The sequence below is a fragment of the Anomaloglossus baeobatrachus genome, chromosome 10, assembly GCF_048569485.1.
Source record: "Anomaloglossus baeobatrachus isolate aAnoBae1 chromosome 10, aAnoBae1.hap1, whole genome shotgun sequence".
NCBI lineage: Eukaryota > Metazoa > Chordata > Amphibia > Anura > Aromobatidae > Anomaloglossus > Anomaloglossus baeobatrachus.
This window is the reverse complement of record NC_134362.1, coordinates 136,453,881-136,481,406: the sequence shown is the minus strand read 5'-3', so window position 1 is coordinate 136,481,406 and position 27,526 is coordinate 136,453,881. Positions and strand designations below refer to the sequence as shown.

The 27,526-nt window shown below is 43.5% G+C and overlaps 1 protein-coding gene across 1 annotated transcript in view; it reads left to right on the top strand.

Annotated features, from left to right (window-relative positions):
• SMPD3 (sphingomyelin phosphodiesterase 3) overlaps positions 1-19,589 on the top strand; it is a 429,346-nt gene extending 409,757 nt beyond the window's left edge. The window contains exons 5-9 of the mRNA XM_075325680.1: positions 1,823-1,978; positions 3,851-3,940; positions 6,128-6,191; positions 12,126-12,288; positions 18,756-19,589. Of these exons, the coding sequence (XP_075181795.1) occupies positions 1,823-1,978; positions 3,851-3,940; positions 6,128-6,191; positions 12,126-12,288; positions 18,756-18,857 (575 nt within the window). The 3' untranslated portion in view covers positions 18,858-19,589. The remainder of the gene's footprint in view (positions 1-1,822; positions 1,979-3,850; positions 3,941-6,127; positions 6,192-12,125; positions 12,289-18,755) is intronic.
• The last annotated feature ends 7,937 nt before the right edge of the window (positions 19,590-27,526 follow it).

Here is a 27,526-nt window from a genome sequence, read left to right as displayed (position 1 = left end):
ACAGGGGCGGGTACGCTCGCTAGTGATATCGTAGCGTGTAAAGCCCCCTTTACGCTCCCTAATTTCAGCCTTGGCTTATGATTATTCGGGCTAGCACGACGTCACCTGCGCAACGCACACCTCATCGATGACATCATGAAAGGCTGACAAATCTAATGCCGTGCCAGGAACACGGGAGCTTAGGAACTTCACGCAGCTACTGTCCACAGCCAGAGAGTACTGACCTATACCGTAGACCAGGATTGTGAAAGAGATCAGCTCATCTCCAGGAGACACAGCCGAGAATGGGTTTGACTGTAGCTGTCGTTAAAATATTTTTCTTTTGATTGGCTTAACAACTTACTTTTAGTGATCTCATTACATTAGGCCAAGTGAAGTAGCAAGGCTCTTGAAATGGTCCATATTAAGTTTTAGGATGGTTGCCTTTTATAGATGGTACCAGAGACCTTGTTTTCTTGCAATTTGAACATCAAGCCAAATGATGTCCCTAATTATAACATCTAAATAGATGATGGGTCAGCACACTGGGATTAATAAATACATGAACTCCAATATTACTGTAAATCTTAAAAAAGTAAGGTAGTTAGCATTTTTTGATCAAAGAAGATGATGGCAAAAGCCATCCAACCACATCAAGGTATATCTACTTATGGAAAATCCCTATCACTTATGTCCTACCTCCCCATGTGCCAAGCTAAGCCTATTCTTTCTTTTATGTCCCTAATTCTAGTTCTGTTTTCTCTTGGTTTTACCCTCTGATATCATTTATTAAAAGATTTACCAATATAGTTCAACAATTCAAGCCTAAGCAATTCTAAAATATATTAGCTGTCACAAAAAATAAAGAGTTATTCCCATCTCCAAAATCCTATCCCAATATGTAGTGGGTGTAATAATAATAATAGTAATATTAGAAAATGCTTCCAATTAGAAATGTAGAATAGTTTTCCTGATATATCCATGTCTCTTACCTGATATGCAGGGCATTGCAGCTTAGGTATCTAACTGTCACTATATGAGTGGACTTAACCATGGATAACTAAGTTGCAATGCCCTGCACATGAGGTAGGAGACATGGCTGTATCTGGAAGACTATACTACATTTCTAATTGGAAGTATTTGCTTATATTATTATTATTATTATTATTATTATTCCTACTACATATTGGGATAGGATCTTAATCCTTTAAATGAGAATAATACAAAGAATTAGACAAATCTCTGGAAAAAGTTATCTGAAATTAAAGATAACTAGATAATAATGCCAGATAGATGCTATAATTTTGTATTAGTGAGAGCAAATGACATCCAGATTGATTATTTCACAAACATTTGTCTCAGTTGGGAACACATTATAAGGTATAAACCCCTTTCATCATGTCCAGTGAGACAGTCTAGAAGAAACACATTGAGACTGATATTTTTCATATTTATGATTATTTATTGACTTGACTGCTGTCATTATGAGAAAGGACTAGTGCAAGTAGGCCTTTATTTGTCTTTTATGATTAAGTGCCACTTACGTTTTTAGACCACCTGGATAAAGTGGCTGCAGTTCACGAACTACTGGTTATTGTGTCCAATACCCAAAGGATGAACAAGAATCTTCCAAATCTCCCATGAGGTCCTCTGCCTACTTTGTATTTTTTTTCCAGTACTTCTCTGGCAATATACAGTATGACATTGTTAGCAATTTACTGACTGGAGAAAACATTTACTCTCATTACTGTTAATGATTTCATTTTCTTAGTGTTCAGGAAAATGGAATTTTACCATACAGATCACATTGGCATGATGATTAAGATTTGCTCTTTCTTCTTAGGGGATGCAATGATCCGATGTGAGCAGCTCGACTCGCTCCTGGAGTGGATGTCAGAATTCCGCAAATCTACCTCCTCCTCCAGTGCTGCAAATCCTGACGAGCTGGTGGCCTTTGATGTAATCTGCGGAGACCTCAACTTTGACAACTGCTCATCAGGTAGGAACCCAGAAGCGAAATAGTGTTCTTCACAGAAATCACTTGACCCTAAGGAATGTGTTAAACTACCACACCAGGACAGGTTCCAGGACACCATCTACAACCGAGGTGCCCTGGAACCTGTCACACATTTATATTCGCCTCAAGGCTGAGATTTTCTGAAATGGCTATAGAATAGTGAAACAGTGATTACAGAAGAAAACATTAAACAAAACGCTTAGAAATAAAAGTCACATATGAAGTAGATATTGTTCACATCAATGTAATCAGTTCTGTCATCTGTGACCTCCAGTTGTGTGGACTAAATGTTCATATGTAATATTTTCCAGGCTGTTGCCACAGCTACAGGTTATTTTTATAAAAGGGAATTTCATCAAAGAGAATAGAATACATTTTCAATCTTTTGGTGAAAAAAAAAAAGGGAAAAACACAATAAAAAATCCAATTTATTTGTCATATCTGGCATCTGTGCCTGATTTTGTAGATGGTGTTTTGCTTCTGGTTGCACAATCAGAAAATCAATGCGCATATCCAACCAGCATTGATTACACACTCCTTAACGTTGAAATCGTAATGTCAAGAAGGAAAAGGCGTGGAATTATGGAAATCACAGGATCGATAGACGTGTTAATGATATGCAAAAGATGAAAAAATGGAAACAAAATTTTCAAAGCATCTCAATGTCCAGCTACAAATGTTCTATCAACCTCACACCACCTCTCTCAAAGACTATCATGGAGCAGAGCAAGACAGCAAAGGAGGCTGGAATGGAGGTCTAACCTCTTGTATCTTAGATGCAATGATAGGCTGAGATTGGTCTGGAGAAGACATGGGAGCAGCCATCATTAGGGAACTTCACAGTAAGGCTACTCATATTATTATTTAGCGTGGTGGAATTATATATAATAGCCGGATCCCTTTAGTTTTCATTCCAGGTATGCCAACAGCATTACATTGATTTGGTCGTGGAACCAGTGGTACAGCCATTTCTCCCACATGTCACAGATGCCGTTTTTGTTTGTGCTATTGTGACCAGCCTGTATGGCCTAAACGTGCTACTGTGGCCTGAAGCGTCTCTGGACTTGTCTCCCATCTGGGACATCATTGGTCTGTAATTCCACAGGGGGCTGCCAGCAGCGGATCTTGATGATTTGCCCAAGTGCACTTGACATGGAAGAACATTCCTTAGGCACCCATTTATTTTCTCATCGAAAGCAGCCATAGCTGTGAGGGTATTTCTCTGTGTCACGCTCATACTTTATACTAAATAAATCAAGATGCTTTGAAAAGTTTGTTTCGATCATTTGCATATTAGTAACATGTCTATCCATCATGTGATTCCCATAGGTATACAACTTTTCCTTCTTGTTGCTGCAATGTCAATGTTGAAGAATGTATGTCACTAAAGTCTGCTATTCTGAGGTTTATTAGGTGTAGGTTTTACATTGGCTCAGTCACTGTATCCCCATAACAGTGCATGCCAATCATAATAGTGGGATTCCATAGTCCGCTTAGTAGGTGTTAAGGACTCTGGTTTTCACCACTTGGTTGTGTCGACCTATCATTACACCACCTCCCACAGGACCAGAGACGTCGTGTCTGACAGTGGATGAGTGTGATACAAAAATAGATTGCATTCATACGTCTGAGAGTGAATCTGTCAGGCCAAGCAATGTCGATATAACTGGAAACATTTTTATGTCTCACCAATGTACTTTGCCAAGGAGCTGTAGCACAGAGTAAAGTGGGTCGATGGACTGTAAAGAGCAGTTAAAAAAAAAGAGAATAAAAAATTAATGTGAATTTGGATAGACCATGGAGATGACAGACATATCACCGAGTCTAAGTAACACGTTATTTGTTCTCATGCAGAAGATAAGCTGGAGCAGCAGCATATATTGTTTACACATTATAAGGATCCATGCAGGATGGGCCCTGGAGAAGAAAAGCCCTGGGCAATAGGTAAGAGATGGAGCTGACAAAACTGTGATAACTCTTCTCCTACACTGCCATCTTCAGGAAGCACTGAGTACTGCAAGTAACAAAAAATAGCAAAAAAAGGATATGTGATTGATGGGTGTTTGAAAAAGCGCAAGTTTGTGCAAACATAACAATATAGGATATTCGTGATAGTAATTGTGTAAGGAAGACACTGGACATGAGATATGTCTGGACAATTTGACATTGTGAGCTTTATGTATGGCCATCTCCATAGCTGCCAAATTATGAAAGGTTTATGAAAAGAAAAATCATACTAATTAAACTAAAATATTTAACTTCACAAAAAGTAATTGTTCTTCTTAATGCCTTGTAGTCATCACTGTGAGTTTCTTGATATCCTCTACTCAGTTAAAGTGAATGTCGCAAGTTCTCAAGAATTGTTTTAATCTGAATTAAGGCCCTCCTCTAATCACCGCTGACCCACTGATTCTGGGACAGTCTTCCTTTGTTTCTTTGTTCCAAAGTTAAGTTCCTTAGAAGTAAAGATGCAATATATACCTTTAACCAGCTGAATACATGTCCCTTCAATTCAACCAATTAAATAAAAAAGGCCACGGACTATCACTGGTTGTGTATGAAGGAGGCTTTATTTCCAATCACGTTTCCTGCTCAGTATGTGACTTTTCCTACTGAAAATGGTTGTCCTGAATATGTGTAAAATCTGTGAGGAATTGTAACATACTGAATCCTATGTAATGTGTTCACTGTTAGGATTCAGCTTATACATTGATAGGATTCTGAATGTTACATTCCCTCACAAATGTTTTAGCTGTCATCTACAACCCCATTAATCTTTTCTCAACCATATAAAGTAAGGAGCACTATGGCTATGGCTGTCGGAGCACTATGGAACTGACTCAGACTTGAAATTACCATCACTGTTACACAGTCTGTAACTGAAGCAGATGGAGCTAGCATTGATAGCTGCTGTTAACCATTTATCCTGTTAATCACTGACAGCAGCATCTAAATGGTTAACATACCAGTGCACACGTGTACCCGCACTCATTGGCAAATTCATGATGACATTGTGGCATGCCTATAGCTTACAATAGCAGCTGAAGGCCCACATAATCGCCTTGTTGTTCTTCCTATGAAGTCCAGCCCGTGGCAGGGGCATAACTACAGTAGGTGTGAGGGATGCAATCGCACCTGGGCGCCAAAAATCCCTTTGGCCTATATGAAAAGACCAGTGCTATTAAAGACTTGCAACATTCGGGGGCCCTGTTGGAGCTTTTTCACTGAAGCCCATGAACTTCAAGCTACGCCACTGGCTAATGGTAATTTAGTTATATACTGTACTATAGAGCTGTACTGCACTATATAGTGTGAACAATCAAGTGATCAAAATTATAAGTGATCAAGTGATTAATAGCACAATATATACTATTGTTGAGGAGAGCCATAAGATGAAATACTTAATTAACGTCTGGACATAGAGCACTGTGAGAAGTGTGTTCAATGAAATCAATTCTCTATACATAAGCAAGTCAGTCTTCAGAGGAACCCAAGATGGCCCCCGATGACATCATAGACCAGCCCATCAGAGGATCACCAAGATGGCCCCAGATGACATAGACCTGCCTACGATGACGCCCACCAAATCAGCTCATGGACTAACACATTGTTCAACCCACTAGCCAATGGACACATCCGGACATGCTCGTTTCTAAGGTTATATCAGGGCATGCTTCAGTTGAAATAAAGCAGAGTCTGGGCCGACTTTGGTCGAGGAAGGATGAATATCTGACTGTGTGTCTGATCTCATTTTTCAAGCATGCACTCGATCTACACCAATTAGAATCAGGCAGTAGGCAACTTGTGGAAATTTGTAAGAGTTCACCCCAACACTACCATAATATTGTTATAGTATTATAGTATATATTGTAGTATAGCATGAGCAATCAAGTCCTTAGAGAACTAAAAAAAAGTAAAAATAATTTTTCTAAATCATCCTAGTTTTTCCAAATTAAAAAATAAAGTAAAAAAAAAATCACTTGGTGTCACCATGTAAATGTCCCATCTATCAAAATATTAAATTATTTAAATAAACACCAAAGAGAAAAGGAGAACTGAAAGATTCGAACTACCATTTTTCTAACCAAAAAGCAGTAAGCTTATATGGCATATGAATTTCTGCTTTCACAGGAACTCTGCTGGATCCCGAAGGTCTCTATGATGAGGAGGTGTGCACCCCTGACAATCTACAAAAGTAAGCTGCTAAGTGACCACAGTGGTTGGACTACTTTAGCTAAACGGATACTATATTACAGGGCCGCCATCTGGGCATTACTACTGAGACTGGTGTAGGGGGACCGGTGAAGAGAGGGGGCCCGGCTGAGCCAGGGACAATTACATAGCTTTATTAAGCCCCAGGCCAGCCGGGCCCCCACCCCTCTTCACCGGGCCCCCCCCAGTCACAGCCGTAGCAGAGAACCTGGCAGTGTTGCTTTTGCCACTAGACACGTGGCTAATTTGCATCGCATGCAAATTAGCCACGTGTGCTGGATATACCGGGTATGCAGCTGCATACCCGGTATCTAGGGGGGGCTGGCGGTGCATCTGCCCCGGGCGCAACTGTGAGGGGGGCACTGTCGGGCTGCCTGATTCGGCAGTGTGAAGTCTGCCTGGGGGCTGCATTTGCGGCCCCGTAGTGGGAGCCGGTTATTCCCTGAGCGTGGCTGTCACGCTGGGGCCCTTGCTCGCTGGTCAGTGATGAGGGCAATCTGACCTGTTGTCCGGAGCTCCAGGCTTCGGGGGGCCCTGGTCAGATCACCCTCATCCCATGCTACGTGCCGGGCAGGGAGCGATCCGGCAGCCCCGCACAGTCATTGCAGGCAGCGGAACGCAGGAATCTCTCCTCTGTTCCCTGCCCGGCACTTTCTCTGTGACACATGCGGCGTGTCCTGATGACGTCAGTACTGCGCGCGTGTGTGTCATTTCAAAAGTTCCTGCTTGGCCGGCAGGAACAGAAGTGGCACAGCCGGGACCTTCACGGAGAGAAGCAGCGGCGGGGCCCCTAACTGAACAGCATCGGTGTGGCGAGGGCCCATACAAGAGAAGAAGCAGCTCGGCGGGGGACCCGTACGGAGGTGTCTGAGGAGAGAGAGGTGAGTGGTGACAAATAACCTGAGGAGGGGACAATGAGGAGGAGGAAGGGAGTGTCTGGTGACTAATACTGGGGGTGTAGCAGTAGCTTAGAGCTGCTGCCTCCCAGGGCCATGTTAAAACAGGTTTTTTTGTTTTGTTTTAATCTCCCATTTCCTTTTGCCATCTAGCAAGTGCGTAGTTTTTTTTCCAAGGGGAAGGGGAGAGGGTATTTAATACCTGAGCACTGCAGAGGCAGGAGGCTCTAATCTGCTCCCGTACAGGACCTGTGATGACGTCATGCCTATGTGACCCCCATGTGGGAGGAACCAGAAGATACTTGAGTAGCTATAGCAGGTGAGGGCATATGACAGGTAATGAGTGAAGAGGATGACATGGGTGGTGCTGAGTGTGAGGGGCAGAGTGTGACAAGAGAGGGCCAGAGTGTGACAAGAGAGGGGCAGAGTGTGATGGGCAGAGTGTGACAAGAGAGGGGCAGAGCGTGACAAGAGAGGGGCAAAGTGTGACAAGAGAGGGGCAGAGTGTGATGGGCAGAGTGTGACAAGAGAGGGGCAGAGCGTGACAAGAGAGGGGCAAAGTGTGACAAGAGAGGGGCAGAGTGTGACAAGAGAGGGTCAGACTGTGACAAGAGAGGGTCAGACTGTGACAAGAGAGGGTCAGACTGTGACAAGACAGGGTCAGACTGTGACAAGAGAGGGTCAGACTGTGACAAGAGAGGGGCAGACTTTGACAAGAGAGGGGCAGACTGTGAGAGGCTCGATGTGACAAGACAGGTGCTGACTGTGAGGGGCAGAGTGTGACGGAGGGGGGCAGAGTGTGATGGACGGGGGTAGAGTGTGACAGAGAGGGGCAGTGTAGAGGGTGTATTATGGAAAGAGGCGGTGTAGAGTGTGTATTATGGAGCAGGGAGGTGTAAAGCATGTATTATGGAGCAGGGAGGTGTAGAGCTTGTATTATGGAGCAGGGAGGTGTAGAGCATGTATTATGGAGCAGAGAGGTGTAGAACGTGTATTATGGAAAGAGGCTGTGTAGGTGATGTACTATCGTGTTATGTAGAGGGGCGGTGTAGAAGTGCATTATGGAGAGGGGCGTTGTAGAGGGTGTATTACGGAGAGAGGCGGTGTAGAGCGTGTATTATTAAGCAGGGAGGTGTAGAGCGTGTATTATGGAAATATGTTTTTCAAGAGTAGTGGTGGACTGTGGAAGGTTTGCGGCGTGGAGGCGGAGCTGGGGTGGAGCCTGGGTGGTGTCTCAAGGGGGCCCCATAATTTTGCCAGTTCGGGGCCCTGAAATTCCTAGTGGTGGCCCTGCTGTATTATATTGTAATATTGTAACATGCCCAGGGCGGTAGTCATGGATGAGGGCTTCACTTTCCTCGCCCCGCCACACCACAGATAACGGTGATGTGTGGGAGAGAGTTCTCCTTCCTTACCGGTTCCTCTAGCTCGGGGGCCTCCTGTTTCTCTTCACATGCAAATATACCACTGCAGTTATGGTTGTTCATAGAAAGTCCACAACAGAGTTTACAAAATTCTTCCACTTTACTTGCAGATAACTTCAAACACAGCCTTTCACAAAGCAGTATCCTTCAATTTTTCATTATAACATAGACCCGCTCTCCAATTTTCTTATTCTCAATCACAGAAGCCACAAGATTTAGTGGTACTGCACCCTACTGGTAATTAGTCATACGGGTTGAGGTGTAACGCTAGGACTGCTCATTTCTCGGACTGTGTTGCTACTTTTCAGGACTGCTCATAAACCTGATGCCCTAGTACCAGTGTACTTCAGACAGGCGGCCATATCACTCTCAAGGTCCCCGTTCTGTACTAATCAGCCCCTCTCTCCGCAGTTCCCACAAGCTTGCTGGTAGGGTTTCCATTATTTGTCAGCTGTGGAGAGTTAACCCTACGTTCTTATGCAGATCTCATGTTCTCCCACTTCTGTCCCTCTCTCCTTGTTTTCTCTCCCTCACACACTACACTTCTGTCTAACCAGGAACTACATCTCCCTACACTTTTCTCCCCTTTCCTGTCTACCTGGGTGGGTTTAACTCCCACTCGACCAGGTATAATTTAACCATAGCCAGGAGCAACCAGGGACCTCTAGTGGCCAGTCTCTGTACTTCGGCTCACATAAACACATCCGTATTATACTATACCTGATAACAACAATGCTATGTCTCATACAATATCTTACCAACATTACTATGCATTACAGTTTCTACTATATAACTCTGTACCATGCAATTTACATCTCACATTAGGCACTAAAATGGTTGATGTCTTCAGGTGGGTACACGACCGTAGGTCACTCTCTTACATACCGCCCCTCTTTGATCATGGTTTTTCTTGTCCATGCAGTAGCCTGTAAAACAGCAACATGTAAAAGCATACATAAAACCATACATAAAACCGCATGAATTCTTTGCTTCTAAAGAAGGCAGATGTTTTCTTTTTCGGGTTGTCATGACCTCGTTCACACTACGTTGGGACCCTGGAACAAACTGTCCATGTCCACATTTTATAAGACACAACACGTCTAACAGTTCAATGCAGCCCCACAATCCCAGAGGGCTTGCACGGGGTAGTCCTTCCTCATAGCTGGGACAAAGTTTAAAGTTCCTCACCCAGCCAGAACATTGGGTCTTCTGTCCCCCTCCCTCACAACGAAGGTCCTTAGGACTAGAACAATGTCTCTCAGGGACAAAGTTCATAAAGGATTTTGAGCAAAGTCCATAGGAGATTTTGAGGCAAATTCTATGGAGGTTTGTAGGGCAAAGTGCATAGGGGCGTTTGGTGCAAAGTCCATAAGAGCAGAGTCCTTGACTGAGGGGGTATCCTTCTCAGGTTATGCTTCACACTTATGTTTCAGGAACCAGCCTCAGCACAAGAAAGTTCAGTCCATAAAGCTAAAGGTCCTTCCAATCCAGCAGGCGAATGTGCAACAGGCACAAAAACGTGGAGGGGAAACCTCAAAATTACATTTCAGGCCTTCTCGGCCACCAGGGCAATAACACTAGCTCTTTTAAAAAATCCACTCAGGCCTCTTCCAACGTAAAGGGCTTTTTGCCCATCTGAAGGTCTTCCATCTCCAGCTATAGTCCCTTTGGGAACTCAGGAACTTTTATTTAACCTCAGGGTCACTCCAGAACCATCCCCTTGATGGTCTTTGACCAAACAGGCTGTAGAAGGAAGAAGCATCTTAACAATTCAGGCAGCTTTCTTCCTCTCCTTCAGTCATCTCCTCCATGCATGGTAAGAGTGAGGAGACAGTGTTCGCCTCCACCTCCATGGAGCACTCAGGTGTTTCAGATGATCTGCCTCCTCTTCTGGGTCCAGAGGGGGTTTCTCCACGGTGGGTCTTTCCACTAAAATGGTTGATGTCTTCAGTGGTCACTCTCTTACAATATATCAAAGAAAGCAGGTCACAAATCTACAGCAAATGTTATAGAGTACCATTTATCAAAACTGTGAGGAAACCAGTTTATTGCTCATAGCAACCAATCACAGTAAACCTTCCATTTATTTAAACCGTTTTACCAAATTCAAAGCTTCTCTGTAATTGGTTGCTATGGGAAACTAATACTTTCTTTTAGATAGTTTTGATAAATATGTCTGGCACGAGATGGTGCTTATGTATATCATTCTTCAGAGGGGTTAGAGGCCTGGCTCCATCACGTACTAATAACTGATAGAACAATGCACAATAAACAAGTCTGCACATAACTATGGTGTGAGAACAAAGATCAAGATATAATTACAGTACTAGAACTAGACTCACAATATTAATATAGTGCAGGAACAAAGCACATCACTATTTTTTTCACAAATGGCTCAGAATGGTGCAAAATGATAAGACAAGTAATACCTTAGTGATATTCTGCTTCTTCAGTTCAAGCATTTTCCTACGTCCCCCATCGGTCTTTGTACTTACTAGGTTGCACACCTTGCTGCACACCAAGTAAGTAAAACCATATGAATAATAAGCAGAACAAAAAACAAGAGGTTGTCCCTTTACCAAAATGATTGTCCCTGGTCACAGTCTATTGTAACAATACAAATTCTGCTTTACTCACTCTGCCCATGTCCACCATTGTATCTGCTGCTCCTGGTGTCTGTTAGTGTCTGTAGCACTACAGCCTCTCTGATTGCTGTCTATTTTTTACTTTTCTTCTTTCCCCGGTCAGACTTCCATAATGGCTCATCTCTAACACGACTTATCTAGGCAAAATGTGCTCCCCAGACATATTTGGTTCCTCATTTTTGAAGATTATTTTAATGCTTTTTAATTATACCTGGTTGTTATCATTTTGCCTACTTTAATATTGATGTATCTTACACCACTTTGTGCACCCTGATTTAACTGTGCATCACACTCAGGATGTATGTAGCTGGATCGGGCTCAGGAGATGAGTCTGCTCCATATGGCTACATGCTGGCTGTGCTATACAGTCATCAGCTGTCTGCAACAGGAGCTACCTGAGCCAACTCTGATCGCTAATGTTTCACTATTTCAATGCCGCTGACAATCAGTGACAGCACTGATTGACAGAGTGCCAATGGTTTGCCATGGCGACTGGGGGCTTACTGAAAATCCACTTTGCTGCCACCTTGTAGCTTCTGTGAAGACTAGCCAATGGATGGGCTTCATCTGAGAGTGTCAATTTTTCTATATACTTTAAAAAGCAATCAAAACATCAAAAGCATCCCAAAATGGTTTTAATAACAATGTCAGCTTGGCATGTAAAAAAAACAAGCCTTTATAGAGGTCCATTGAAGCAAAAGTAAATATTCACGGGTCTCAGAAAATGGCAACACAAATCCACTTATTTTTTTAACCATTAAAATTTAAAAAACAATATTTATAGAATCGCAATAATCATACTGACCTAAAGAGTTAAATTACCAAGTCATTTTTACTATTCAATAAATGTCGCATATGAAGGAAATGTACAGTGAAAACATGAATTTACACTGACAAAATGCTGTTGAGGGATTGTATCATTATAGGTAACATGAGACTTTGTTTCTTCTAGAGTCCTAGAAAATGAAGAGGGTAGGAAGGAATATCTGGTATATCCCACCAGCAAGAACCATTGTCCTAACCAGAAAGGGAGGAAAGTTCCATTGAAGGGGAGTGGGCGCAGAATTGATTATATGTTGTATTCTGAGGAGGGACTCAATATGGAATGGAAAATGGTAAGTGCTCGAATATTTGTAATTTGTTTTTTTTCTCTGTCTGCTTAAAGAAAAAGCATCAGCAGAAAAACATGTTTTTTGGGGATTTTTTCCTTGGCCATGGCATTATCTTTAATAAATAATATTGAAATCTTGCAGTTTTTTTTCCTTTGGCCAGAGCCTCATATTAGGCTCACATGTCATATACTACAGAGATCATTTTTCAGCAGTCAACTCATCATCATCAACAGTAATATTAATAATAAATTAATAATAGAAAGGGAACACCTGTAAATGGATTATCCTGCCATATGACTGCTGCAAGGGTAATAATGCATGCATTGAAAATGGTCATAGAGTAGAGTTCATAAGGCATGCCTAGAAAAGGGTCATAGAGTACAGTTTATACATAGTGATAAGCGGACTCGCAGTTAACCGGAACCGGCGGGTCTGTGTTATCTGGTTCTTAAAATCTGGTTCTGGGCTGGATTCCAGTCCCCATATAAGTCTATGGGGACCAGAATTCGGCAATTAAAAATGTTGGTAGAAGGAATAGGGGATAGGAACAAGTGCACTGTACTTACTGATGCCCCGGGTCAGCTGTACACTACTTCCAGGCGGTGCATTCACTTCCAAGACTGATAATTTACCTTAATTGCATGTGCACTGCTTTTCCAGCCCATCGGCGCCTGTGATTGGTTGCAGTTAGACGCGCCCCTACGCTGAGTGACTGCTTCCAATCACAGGTGCTGTCTGTGGGTCAGTATCGTATAGTAAAAATAAATAAATAAAACAATTGGCGTAGGATCCCCCCATATAATGATACCAGTACAGATAAAGCCCACGGCTATAGGCTGCCGTATGCTTATCGTGGCTGTGTATCAAAATAAGAGAAACAGCATGCAGCTTTTTTTTTTCTTTTTTTATTATTTAAATAAATAATTTTAAAAAACAGTGTACGGTCCCCCCAATTTTGATACCTAACCATAATAAAGTCTAATAGCTGGGGGCTGGTATTTGTAGTTTGGGTGTCCCATGGTTATTGGGACCCCTGCAGGCTAAGAATTGCAGCCTACAGCTGTTCTGGAATTATTGCGTCTATTAGATGCAACAATCCCAGTGCTTTACCCGACTTTTCGCGATTGCCCTGGTGCAGTGGCAATCGGGTTAATAGGGGTTAATGACAGTGCAAAACTGACATTAAGCCCAGAATTAGTGATGGGTCGGGCGTCTATGAAAAACCCCTTCACTAATCCTAAAAGTAAAAATAAATAAATACAAACAGAGAAAATTCTTGTATTTGAAATAAAATACAGCACCCTCTTAGGGTAAGTTCACACAGTGCGTTTTTCGCGGCGTTTTTGCTCAGAAAACTGCATGAATTTGCTTCCCCAGCAAAGTCTATGAGATTTCATATTTGCTGTCTGCACACAGCGGGGTTTTTTTAGTTGCGTTTTTGTGGTGCAGACAAAAACGCAGCATGTCAATCATTTTTGCTTTTTTCACTGCGGTTTCCACCCATTAAGTTCAATGAGATGTTCAAAAACGCAATGAAAACCGCACATTGCAAATATAGCTATACTTTTAGTGTGTTTCTGTCACGCTGTACTCTAAGATGTACAATAGCAGTACAGCGCAGTAATGTGGGACTGAGAGGATTCCTGAAACTATCTGAGAAGGTAGTTAGCTGGTAAACCACTAGAGGGCGTAAAAGTGGAGGAAACGTATGAGCAGGGAATTCCCTAGCAGATGTAATACTAGTCAAGCCCACCAGATGGCAGTAGAATCGTCAGAAAGCCGTGTCACAACATGAGGTCTTGTAAGTACACAAGGGCAAAGTCTAAACGTAGTCAGAGGGAAGCAAATAGTCAGTAGCCGAACAGGGAGACAGCGGGAGAGACACTGATGGAAACAGACAACAGAGGAGGTTAACAGATCAGGTGAACACGGAGGTCAGGAGGGGGCAGGGCAGACAACAGGTCACTCAAGAGCAGAACACAACAGAGCCAGAAGTATCACTGGCGAAGTCCAAGAGAAAGCAGCCTGACCTCCAGAACGAGGCAGAAAGGATTACCCCTAACGTGACTTGCATCAGAAGTGAAACTAAAAAAAAGGCTCAGCTCCAGCTGAGCCAGGAGTCAGTCATGACAGTTTCTATGACTAAAAACGCAGCTATAAACGCAAGGGGTGGGTAGTAAAGTGACATGTACAGGAAGAGGATTCTTTCTGTTAGTAAACACAGAAGCGTGAATCCTCCCGGTACCGCCACCGCTTCTTCCATTTCCCGCCCGGTGCCATGTCCGCTCCCGTGCGGGAGGTGGAAGCGGCTGCTAAATCAAAAGTGAACAGTAGAAAAATCTCATACTCACCTGTCAGCAGACTCCCGGTGCCATGTCCGTTCCCAGCTCGTCTTCCCGGTACCACCACCCCCGCTTTGGCTGTGTGGCAGCTCCCAGGCATGTACGATAGCTGCAGGACCTGGCAGTGAGGACCTGGCAGTGATCACCTGATTCGGTCACCTGACGCATCAGCTGATCGTAAGTCTCGCAGTGACGCCGACTTTTTACCGCCCGGTCGGCTATCAGCTGATGCCGTCAGGAGGTCGGACGGGAGTCAGCATGGACGTGTGTAGTTGTTTTTTTGCTTCTTTTTTTGCACTGATTCATGAGCCTAGACTGTACAGCGAGCGAGCGCCGAGTGACTGATTCCCCGGCGCTTGCAGTTCATGACAGCTGCAGACAGGCCGGGGTGATCTCCGGAGTTCAGGTGACAGCACCAGAGATCACCCCGGCCTGTCTGCAGCTGTCATGAACTGAACCGCAACTGCCAGGGAATCAATCACTCGGCGCTCGCTGTCAGTCTCGGCTGCACTCTGGAGTTTAGGTGAGAGCTCCGGAGTGCAGTGCAGGTACCTGAATCCAGGCATGGCATTACTGGAGATTCCTCCGGTAGCCAGTCTGACGCTGCACAGAAGTGTGTAGTTTTTTGTTTTGTTTTTTTTTTTGCACTGATGCATCAGCTGATTGTATAAAAGCCGTTTATATAATCAGCTGCTGTGTCTTATGAGTCAGGTCCTTGAACCTGACACATCATCTGATCGCTTTGCCTTCCAGCAAAACGATCAGATGATATTGGATCCAGATTGGACGGTGCAGGACCCATGACCCAGGATTACTGCGGAGGGGGGTTCTTTATTTCAATAAAGATGGAGTCACTAATTGTGTTGTGTTTTATTTCTAATAAAAATATTTTTCTGTGTGTTGTGTTTTTTTTTATCTTTACTAGAAATACATGGTGGCCATGTCTAATATTGGCGTGACACCATGAATTTCGGGCTTAGGGCCAGCTGATAATACACAGGTAGCCCTAACCCCATTATTACCCAGCGAGCCACCCGGCATCAAGGCAGCTGGAAGAGTTGGATAGAGCGCCAGAAGATGGCACTTCTATGAAAGCGCCATTTTCTGGGGTGGCTGCAGACTGCAATTCGCAGCGGGGGTGCCCAGAGAGCTTGGGCACCCTGCATTGCGGATTCCAATCCCCAGCTGCCTAGTTGTACCTGGCTGGACTCAAAAATTGGGCGAAGCCCACGTTATTTTTTTTTTAATTATTTCATGAAATTCATGAAATAATTAAAAAAAAAAGGGCTTCCCTATATTTTTGGTTCCCAGCCGAGTACAAATAGGCAGCAAGGGGTTGGGAGCAGCCCGTACCTGCCTGCTATACCCGGCTAGCATACAAAAGTATGGCGAAGCACACGTCATTTTTTGGGGGGGGCAAATAAATCCTGCATACAGTCCTGGATGGAGAATGCTGAGCCTTGTAGTTTGGCAGCTGCTGTCTGCTCTCCTGCATACACTATTGGATGGAGGATGCTGAGCCTTGTAGTTCTGCAGCTGCTGTCTGCTCTCCTGCATCCACTAGTGGATGGAGTATGCTGAGCCTTGTAGTTCTGCTCCCCCTGCTTCTCCCTCCAGCATACAGTCCTGGATGGAGCATGCTGAGCCTTGTAGTTCGGCAGCTGTCTGCTCTCCTGCATATACTAGTGGAGAATGAAGAACATATTGAAGAAGGAAATGACATCAGACCTTTATTCTTTTTTTTTTCAACAATCTTTAATGGCATTGTTCACTGATAAAAAAAATGCATAAAAACGCAGTGAGAAAAAACGCAGCAAAATGCAGCAAAAAACGCACCAAAACGCAGTAAAAACGCATGCGTTTTTGCCACTTTTTTTGCCGCTGGTGCGTTTTTGTGCGTTTTTTGCCGCAAAAAACGCACAAAAACGCAGAGTCAAAAAAACTCAGTGTGTGAACTTAGCCTTAGCCCCCTTTTTAGTAACAACCCAAAAGACCCTTGAAGTTCCCGCTAATCCACACAACATTCCACGACGGTCCTGGCTCTGCTACATCCAAGCCTGGAGAGACCAAAAACATGTCCATTCTCTTCAGGCTCCGGGAAACACTGGCAAAAGGGACCCGGCTGGCAACAGCGACATCACTCAGTTCACCGGAGGTCATACCTGGGTTCCCATAATATCACCTCTGGTGTGGTGACCTGAGGACCACACCCTGACTTTAAGTTCGGGGCTATGTCCTGAACTTTGCCAGCCCTTAAACAGTGACAGTGCAAGTTGGGGGATGGGGGCTGCCTTGTACTCCCCTACCTGCGTCCGGCACGGTCAGTATTAAGGGGCTGGCAGGGTGTGGGGCATGGGCCCGTACTTTAAGCCAGAGTGCTTCAGGTCACCAGAGGTCATACCATGGGAACCCAGGTATAAAGCATGCCTAGGAAAAGGTCATACAGTAGAGATCATAAGCATGTCCAGAAAACTTTCCTAAAGATATCAATCTCTTCAGTCTACAGATTCCTATAGGCCATGTGGTTGCTGTAAAGCATATCTCTGAATGTTGTAAACAGTGACTGCACTGTAGTCACAAACAGAAAATAAAATATAAAAATAATCTAAAGTATGAAAAGAAAAACATGTTAGAAACAAAGAGTATCTATCTGTATCTGGTTTGTTTGTAAAAAAAAAAAAATAAGATTGTCAAAATAAATGTATGGATCTATAGCCTAATGGCCTTATAGAAACATCTTATTGGCCCGTAAACAATGCGCCACTGTATTGTCCATCTGGGAGGCAGCAATATTTTACCATAGGAACAATGCTACTAAGGAAGAATACTGCCACAGCAAGTGTGACACCCTGGACCCCAGGGGTCACAGGTAATTACATCAGCCACATACACACACACCCCCACCCCCTGTGAGGTCACAAACATGTCACCCGAGAGGGAGACCTGATGCCTCCCCCAGGGCGAGTAGAGCACACCAGGTGGGCGGAGTCAGGCAGAAAGGCACGCCCACCAAGGAGACTACTGTCTAGCGGAAGTTCAAAGAGTTAGTTTCTAGAGGAGTTTGGAGTTGACAGTGAGTGGTAGAGGAGCAGGTGTCAGGGACCCTGGTAGGAGCCTGGGCCCCTTGGAAAACGTCACGCAGGGAGGCGGTGGTGGCCGTCTGCAGGAGTACTGATGCAGCAACCAGCGGAACCGTACGGACCGGGCCTGGGTTGGAGCCCGCCGGTCCCGAACCGGGGAGTCAATCGTGTACCGGAGCACCAAAAGGAGGGTACTCAGACCCCGTCCTAGCTTAGAAGCCACTGAGTGTAGGCAAATTGACTGATTGCTGGCCGGACCTCATGGGTTCATCCACAACCAAAGTCCCGAAAGAAGGCAAAAGCCCACCGAGACCGGGTGAGCGCCACCGACCAGACCCGAACTTTGATTTACCAGTGACTCCGTGTGAATTAATTGTGAATACACCAGTGCCATCCGGGCATGACACACTACACCGCGGCACGGCGCCCTGCACCCCGGCAACAGCATCAGCCCATCCAGTGCCCCCACTGGGCCCCGGGACACACCACCCCTACCCACAGAGGGGCTAACATCTCGGCTGCGGCCGCAACACCGATCCCGGACGAGCCCGCCATCACTACAGCTGCAGCGGTGGTGCATTCCCCCGTCACCACGACCCGTGGGTGGCGTCACGACCCGTTACACAACAACCAACCCCTTCCAACCGCCTTCCCTTAACAAGAGCAACGTGGCCCCTGGTCCGGAGGCACTCATGCCACCGACCACCCGAGCCTGGACCTCGAGCGGCTCGGCCTGAGCAAGCGGAGGAAGCGGCCGGGCCCCTCTCAAGGCAGTACACAAGCATGAGAACATACTGCTATAAACCTTTACATGCCTTTGCATAAAATAAGTTGCACACATTAGTGTCATCAATATAGCAGCACATTTTATACAGAGGCATGTCAAGGTTTTTAGTTATAAGTTCTCATGCTTGCTGTATTATGGCGCAATTGTTCTAGTGTTTCTATGGGGAATGAACGGATGTACTACATTAGTTTTCAGAGATTTGTTTTATTACAGTGTTATGTAAAAGGTCTACAGTAAAGTTACACTTTTTTCTTGTTTTAGGAAATTGAAGAATACAGTTTTATTACACAACTAGCTGGACTTACAGACCATGTGCCAGTAGCAATGCGACTGACCGTTTCTACCGGGGAAGAGGAGTCTTAAGCAGGACTGTTAACTCTGCCAGTATTAATGGGAAAACTACATACAAGATGGCCTAAGGGGTTCAAGCCCCAGAATCTGAAGCAGGGAGATTTCTCCAGCGTCCTAATGGAGCCACTGGAGTCCTCCACAATTTGGACTGCGTGAAAGAGGTGGACATGAAGAGAGTTCCAAGGCTTCCTTACTTGTGCCACTGGGTACCAGTGCAGCTCCCACAGCCGACAAGCCACCCTCTCTGTGGTTACCAGTATAAGAGGAACTAAAACAGATTCAGTGCCATTCTTACCAAGATGATTTTTTTTACCACTATATAGCACAATTTAGTTTGTAACCGTGATATCCTGTTAAATGTTTTTGGTTTTTTTCTTGCCTTTTTTCCCCTCTTTTTGGCATAATCTTTGTATATCTAAAGAAAAACACAGACCTTTTATCTTTTTATTTTTAGGCTCTTGTTGTAGTTCTGATAAGCTCCACTAGCATGCGCTATAATTGCATGAGGCTCTGCATTAAAAAAATAATTAAAAAATATTAAAAAATATATAAAAAACAAAAGAGTAACATCCAAAATCACCTTGACTATTTTAAAGGGATACATCCAAGAAAATTAACTGAAAATTATGAAACCTGTTGTTTCCATGATTGGCTTATACTTTTTTAATGGCTTTGCAGGAATTTCTTTACTCTCTTTTTTCAATGGTTATAATAACAAAACAATAAAATATCACCCTGCTTTTATCAATGATTCTTTTGACCAATTTCTGAGTAGTTGGCAAACCATTAGAGTATGTGCACACCAGGTCTTTTTTATGCTGTTATGCTCTGTAACCATCCTGAAAAAGCGCTAAATGAACACTAAAAAGAGCAAACTTATGCACTTCAATCTAAAAAACACTTTTTGTGTATATGTTCAATCTTTAAAGTTTCTTTTAACAATGTTAGGTTTCCAAAAACGTGAAAAGGCTAAAAGAAGTGACTGGACATTCTACAGTCGGCTTCTGCTTGCATGTCACTCACTAGTTTATCCAATACACCGTATTTTTCAGATTATAAGATGCACTTTTCCTCCCAAAAATTTGGGAGGAAAATGAGGAGTGTGTCTTAAAATCCGAATATACCTTACCAGGAGGTGGAGAATTGGCGGGGGTGGATGTCTGTGCGGGTGGTTGTCTCTATGTGTGGCTGGCTGGCTGCCTCTCGGTATGGGCGGCCAGTTGGCTGGCTGCCTCTCTGTACGGGCGGCCAGCTGCCTCTCTATATGGACAGACGAACGGCTGACTGCCTCTTTGTATGGGCGGCCGGCTGTCTGGCTGCCTCTCTGTACGGGCGGCCGGCTGGCTGGATGCCTCTCTGTATGGGCGGCTGACTGGCTGGCTGCCTCTCTGTACGGACAGACGGACGGCTGACTGCCTTTCTGTATGGGTGGCCGGCTGGCTGTGCTGGCAGCAGAAGCTAGCATAGCTGTGCAGTGGGTGTCCCAGATGCTCTGGCTTCAAATGATGGTGTCCGGAGCCAGCGTGTGCGCAGATGGAGCTCTCGACTGAGAGCTCCATCTGCACACATGCCGCTCTGGGTACCATTTCTGTGAAGCCTGGACTGCTAACAGAGAATGGTGGATATAGGTGATAATGCCGCGCCACAGATCACTTCAGGAACAGTAAGATTAACGTATCTTTATTGGCATAGGTCTACGCGTTTCAGGAGCTCCGCTCCCTTCCTCAGGACCGTACAGAACCAAGAAACATCAAATCTAAAATGGTGTCTGCTGACATACAATAAATAGCCCCATTGACGTCATGGGGGCCATCCCTCATGAAAAAAATGAGCGGGAAGAGCACGTTGTAACTAAAAAACATGACATCATCTGAAGCATATGTACATACACATTAAAAACACTGTGCGTATAAAACATTAGAGGTATGAAACATGACAAATGAATAGAAATGTGGACCATAATGTATATGAAAACCTCTACATAAAATCGTAGATACAGAAACTATGTTAAGAAAAATGAGCCCTAAAAACCCAAGAATAAATTCAATAAAAATGGTGTACAAATCAGATAAATATGTGTGAAATATATTTGTGTGCTAATAATATATCACCATGTAACCCGGGGCAAGAACCCCCTCAGCTGATTAAAAAAGAAAAAAACAGAGACGAGCAAGAGGAGCATCCATCATGAGCCATTGTAGCCAAACGGCAAGAATACAAAGTATATTATTCATCAAGTGATTAGAAACTGTGGATATGGTAGACAAACCCCTTTACTGGGCTGTGAAAAAACTAATAGATGCATGCTGTACACACAAACGAGTGAACTAAAAAAGAAAATACTGCAGGCTATTGCCTCCTGACTACAGTTCACAGGAGTACAACAGCGTGGGAAAAAAATACACAGCGCCTGCGCCTGGCAGCCGGCAGGTCAAAGAAGTTCAACACCGTGGGAAAAAGACAGGAGCGCATGCGTAACTTCCAAATCCAGACCCAAGTGTAAATGCAAATGTAAGGGAGCCTACGGACGGCTAAGAAAGTGATTTACAAGAAGTAAGCAACAAAGGTATAAAGCAATATAAACATATAACTAGATAACCCACATTAAGCCCGTATCGGAGGGCGCGATCCGAACCAGCATAAATATCCATATGTCTGTGTGGTTTCTAAGCAGGACCTGACCATGGACATACCGCTAGTCCAGATGGCCAGATTCACGAACCACACACCCATTATGTACATAGGAACAACAATATATATCTCTATAAAATATACACGCAGACACAGACCATACAAAAATAGATAAAATCCAATAAATATAAGAGAATACAAAATAAAATATAACAGTAGCCTATGCATTATCACTAATAAATATAAATGGAAGGATAAAACCAGAAAGAAACATACCATAAGGAATAATAAATATAGAAACTAATGTAACCCTAATGATGAAACAAATCTGTAATTTCATTAAGGCCACGTGGTTTGAGGGTGTTAAGCCTATAGATCCAGAACGTCTCTTTTTTTTATTTAGTGTCCTCACTCTATCAGGGACATGTGGAGGAATTTGTTCTATGGGAATGACTTTAAGTCTTATTTCCTTCCCATGTACTAAGGTAGTATGGCGTGACAGACCGTGGAGCATAAAACCCACCTTAATGTTGTGCCTATGGGAGTTTATGCGGTTGTGTAGTGATTGTGTCGTCCTCCCCACATAACGTTTTCCACAGTCACATTCGATCAAATAGATAACAAACTCGGACTGACAGGTGAGAAAACCCTTTATTATACAGTCCTTGTCGTCCGGGGTGGGGCCAAAAAACACTCTCCCATGTTGAATATTGTTGCAACACTTACAATTCTTGGTACCACATCTGAAAGCTCCCATAGCATTATTGTTTATAGCCGGGGAGAACTGGTTTCTAAGTCTACTTGGGGCTAGTTGGTTCCTCAAATTGGAAGCCCTACGGAACGTAATGTCCGGGTATAAGGGTAATACTTCCTTAAGATAGGGATCATTAAGTAATATTGGCCAATGTTTTCTTAGAATACTCCTAACCAATTCACCATCACAACTAAACGTGGTGAGAAAATTAGCATTAAATCTGTCATTGCCTCGATCCACATCCTTCACTGAGCCAATCTTACAAATAAGATCGGTCTGACTGAGAACCTTGTTAGCCCGATAGGCATTCTTGATAGTGGCCAGGGGATATTTCTTTTCTAAAAATCTCTCTCTCAAGACGGAAGCTTGGTTAGTAAAATCTTTATCCAAAGTGCAGTTCCTTCTAATCCTTTGGTATTGATTATAGGGTATATTACGTAGCCATTTATCATAATGGTTGCTAGTGAAATTAATATATCCATTGCTATCAACTTTTTTGAAAAACGTCTTAGTATAGATAGCCTCTTTATCATGCATAATAGACAGGTCAAGAAAATCAATACAGGTCCGATTAACCGTGGGTGAGAAAACCAAGCCCCAAGAGTTATTTGCTATTTCTTCCAAGAACATAGAACAATCATTATCCACATCATCCCAAATAATGAATAAATCATCTATATATCTCTTATAGATAATCACATGTTTATAGAATTTAGAAGAGTAAATATAATGTAACTCAAAAAGCCCCATCACTAGATTGGCAAAGGTGGGTGCAGCCTTAGAGCCCATCGCCACTCCGCAACACTGGCGGTATATAAGATCTTGGAAAGAAAAAAAGTTGTTTTTTAAAATAAACGACATACTGTCAAATAAAAAATCTTTCTGCATCGGTGGCAGCCGTTCATCACTCTCTAAAAATTGTTTAAAGCATTCCATTCCTAAACAATGCGAGATGTTAGTATACAATGAAGCGATATCCAAAGTAATGAAAAGAAAAGATTCTTTCCACACAACATCTTTCAGGATCTCTATAAGGTGGGGGGAATCCCTGAGGTAACTCCTTAAGTTGGTAACATGTAACCTCATCGTATAATCAACATATGCCGATAGATTTTCTGTAAGGGAGCCTATCCCCGAAATAATAGGTCTACCAGGGGGGTTGACTAAACATTTGTGTATCTTCGGGAGATGGTAATAAAATGCCATGGTAGGATTATTTCTTTCCAGAAATTTATATTCATTTTTATTCAGAATCCCATTCGCAGATGCCCTTTTAATAAGTGCATGATACTCTGTAATAGACTTGTGGTACTCAGTAATATTAACAATCCTATAATGTTCAGTATTGGAAAGCATTCTCATTGCTTCCTTAATGTAACTATCTCTATCCTGTATAACAATCCCCCCCCCTTTATCGGCATTGCGGATGATGAGGTTACAATTATTCTTTAAGGAAAGGAGTGCCTCTTTCTCTTCTCTAGTCAAATTATTCCTATGAGGATTTGTATTTTTATTGTTCATGAGCCGCTTAAAATCCTCCAGGACTAAGTCACTGAAGGTCCGCACATGATGTCCAGCGCTATGTGTAGGGTAAAATTGGGATTTTGCCTTAAAGTCTGTATGAAAAAAATTGTCCGGCATTGTATCCGTATTGGCAGGAGTAAACTTATTAACTTGAAAATGTCTATTAAGAGTTAATTTTCTAATAAATTTCTGGAAATCAAGAAATAGCTCGAAATCATTAGAAGACTTTGCTGGGCAGAAAGAGAGTCCCTTCTTCAATAACTTGATCTCATACTTCGAGAGGGTGTAGCTAGATAGATTAAAAATGCCACTGGTGTCCTCAGTATCTACATGTTTCTTTTCCCTTTTTTGTTTGAGCCGTTGTCCAGCTCTAGTGCCCCTGTAGCGCTTTTTCTTTTCCCTCCCCTGGGTGTGAGGAAATCCGTTATGGGTACCTGGACATTCCTTACCTGGGGCAAAAAAGGAACACAGGAATTATGCTCTCGGGTATTGTCAATAGTAATTGTCTTAAAGTTGGAACCAACTGTAGGAGAGACCACGGAGGGTATGAAAACCTCATGTTCCTCAGATTCTGAGGAACCAGGAAGAGGTATGTATTCCTCATGTATTGATATACCCATGAGATCGATAAAGTCTTCATCAGGAAGATCGCTAGTAGTCGTGGGGGTGTCATGTGTTAACTGGGACTCTCTATTTTTACGTATCCTCTCAATCTGGGATTTCAGAGCATCTAGTTGTCTCCTGGTTTCCTCTAGATCCAGTGAGGGTTTGCTGGAGACCAGGGGTAGAGGGATCTGTTCGATGGACAAAACTTCCATCAAACTAGTGGTAGAAGGAGCAAGGATTTCACTGAAAACCTCATCCGCAGTGTTACCTGCAGATGGGGGCAGAGGTGAGATAATCACCTGCGGCTGGACAACAGGAAAATCCTTGGGAGGATCCCTCGTCTCATCACCTCTCAACGAGGGGCCAGTGTGTTTTTTGTGAAACTTAGTGTTTACAAAACTCCTGTAGCTACCTCGGGACCTGAGTCGCTGATTGCGAGGATTCTTAGGCGGATCAATCGCAACTGGCTCCATAATTTTATTAGGGATCATATCCGATCTATCCCTTTGAAGTTTCTTAGATTTTCGAAGAATCATATCTTGCTCCAGTTGGATTAATTTGGTATTCACATCGGAGTTAATGATTTTGAATTCAGGGTGCAAGTTGAAACTATCAAGTTCATTATACAATTCAGTAATTTTATCCGAAGCAATTGTAGCAATAGTATTACGTTTTTTAAATAAGCATTGCAACATCTCCTGCATACATCTAGATAAAATGTTGTTCCATTCAATAGAGAAAATGGGATCTGCAGGGAAGGGAGAATATGCCTGATCCTAAGTCCTCTGGGACAAAGTTTTTCATCCATATAGATCTGCAGGAACCGGGCGTCAAGCCCAAACCGTAGCTCCTCTTTAAGCAGATCCTCCAATCTCAAAAAAAGTTTCTTCATGGTGCTAGTGTCCTCCTCCGAATAATTGTTCGGTATGTCACAATCAAAATCCTGCACATCAGGAGTACCTACAGTTTGTTGGATGAGTTTCTCCCTCGATGAGAGCCGATTGTTAAAATAGTCCATATCCTGAAGATCAATACCCTCTGCAGCTAAATCCACCAGAAAAAGGAATCAGGTCCAGCCAGATCCAGACGGTAAACTGTGTATAAGCTGTGGACAAAGAAGCGCAATAGGGTATTACCCCAATAAAATGGGGTGAGGGGGGAGAGTATATACTCACCAGATGGAGTTGTGCAAGTCACAACCCCTTAAACAGCATGTAGATTAACGATCCAGGCAGCAGCCACCCGATGGCAGATAACAGAGAATGGTGGATATAGGTGATAATGCCGCGCCACAGATCACTTCAGGAACAGTAAGATTAACGTATCTTTATTGGCATAGGTCTACGCGTTTCAGGAGCTCCGCTCCCTTCCTCAGGACCGTACAGAACCAGAAGTTACGCATGCGCTCCTGTCTTTTTCCCACGGTGTTGAACTTCTTTGACCTGCCGGCTGCCAGGCGCAGGCGCTGTGTATTTTTTTCCCACGCTGTTGTACTCCTGTGAACTGTAGTCAGGAGGCAATAGCCTGCAGTATTTTCTTTTTTAGTTCACTCGTTTGTGTGTACAGCATGCATCTATTAGTTTTTTCACAGCCCAGTAAAGGGGTTTGTCTACCATATCCACAGTTTCTAATCACTTGATGAATAATATACTTTGTATTCTTGCCGTTTGGCTACAATGGCTCATGATGGATGCTCCTCTTGCTCGTCTCTGTTTTTTTCTTTTTTAATCAGCTGAGGGGGTTCTTGCCCCGGGTTACATGGTGATATATTATTAGCACACAAATATATTTCACACATATTTATCTGATTTGTACACCATTTTTATTGAATTTATTCTTGGGTTTTTAGGGCTCATTTTTCTTAACATAGTTTCTGTATCTACGATTTTATGTAGAGGTTTTCATATACATTATGGTCCACATTTCTATTCATTTGTCATGTTTCATACCTCTAATGTTTTATACGCACAGTGTTTTTAATGTGTATGTACATATGCTTCAGATGATGTCATGTTTTTTAGTTACAACGTGCTCTTCCCGCTCATTTTTTTCATGAGGGATGGCCCCCATGACGTCAATGGGGCTATTTATTGTATGTCAGCAGACACCATTTTAGATTTGATGTTTCTTGGTTCTGTACGGTCCTGAGGAAGGGAGCGGAGCTCCTGAAACGCGTAGACCTATGCCAATAAAGATACGTTAATCTTACTGTTCCTGAAGTGATCTGTGGCGCGGCATTATCACCTATATCCACCATTCTCTGTTATCTGCCATCGGGTGGCTGCTGCCTGGATCGTTAATCTACATGCTGTTTAAGGGGTTGTGACTTGCACAACTCCATCTGGTGAGTATATACTCTCCCCCCTCACCCCATTTTATTGGGGTAATACCCTATTGCGCTTCTTTGTCCACAGCTTATACACAGCAAGCCTGGACTGCTGACAGAGCATCTGGAACACCAGCCTGCTCCACATAACCAGCACAGCTTCCGCTACCAGAACAGCTTCCACTGCCAGGCAGAGACCCACCGCTGCCAGCACAGACCCCACTGTTGCTACCATAGACCCCACCAGCACCGCCCCTGTCTCTCCACTCTACCACCGCTGCTGCTCCCACTCCAGAAAGGCAACACCGGAGTATAAGACGGACCCCATTTTTTTTTACTTTTTTATATCTCTAAATTTGGGGTGTGTCATAATCCAGTGCGTCTTATAAAACGAAAAATACGGTAAGTTTAAAAAAAAAAAAGGCGAATAATCAAAGAGGTCACCAAAAAAATGGCCAAAAACACGCCAAAAATGACGGTGTGTCCTTAATAGAGATGAGCAAACCGGTCGCGGTTCGGCTCAAGCTTGGTTCGTCGAACGGAGGTCGCGTTCGAGTTCGGTTCGGCGAACCGGTTCGATGAACCACTTGAACCCCATAGGAAACAATGGGAGGCAATCACAAACACATAAAAACACATTACAAAATGTACACATACAGTTAATCAACATTGCCATAACACTTACCGGTGCCCACGATGTGTCCTGCACTCTGTCTCCCGCTGCTTTTCCATCGGTAATCGCTGCGTCCTCCCGGTAACCAGCAGTGATGCAGGACCTATCGTGACGTCAAAATAGCCATGTGACAAGTCACGTGTCTATTATCTCATTGGCTACAGACT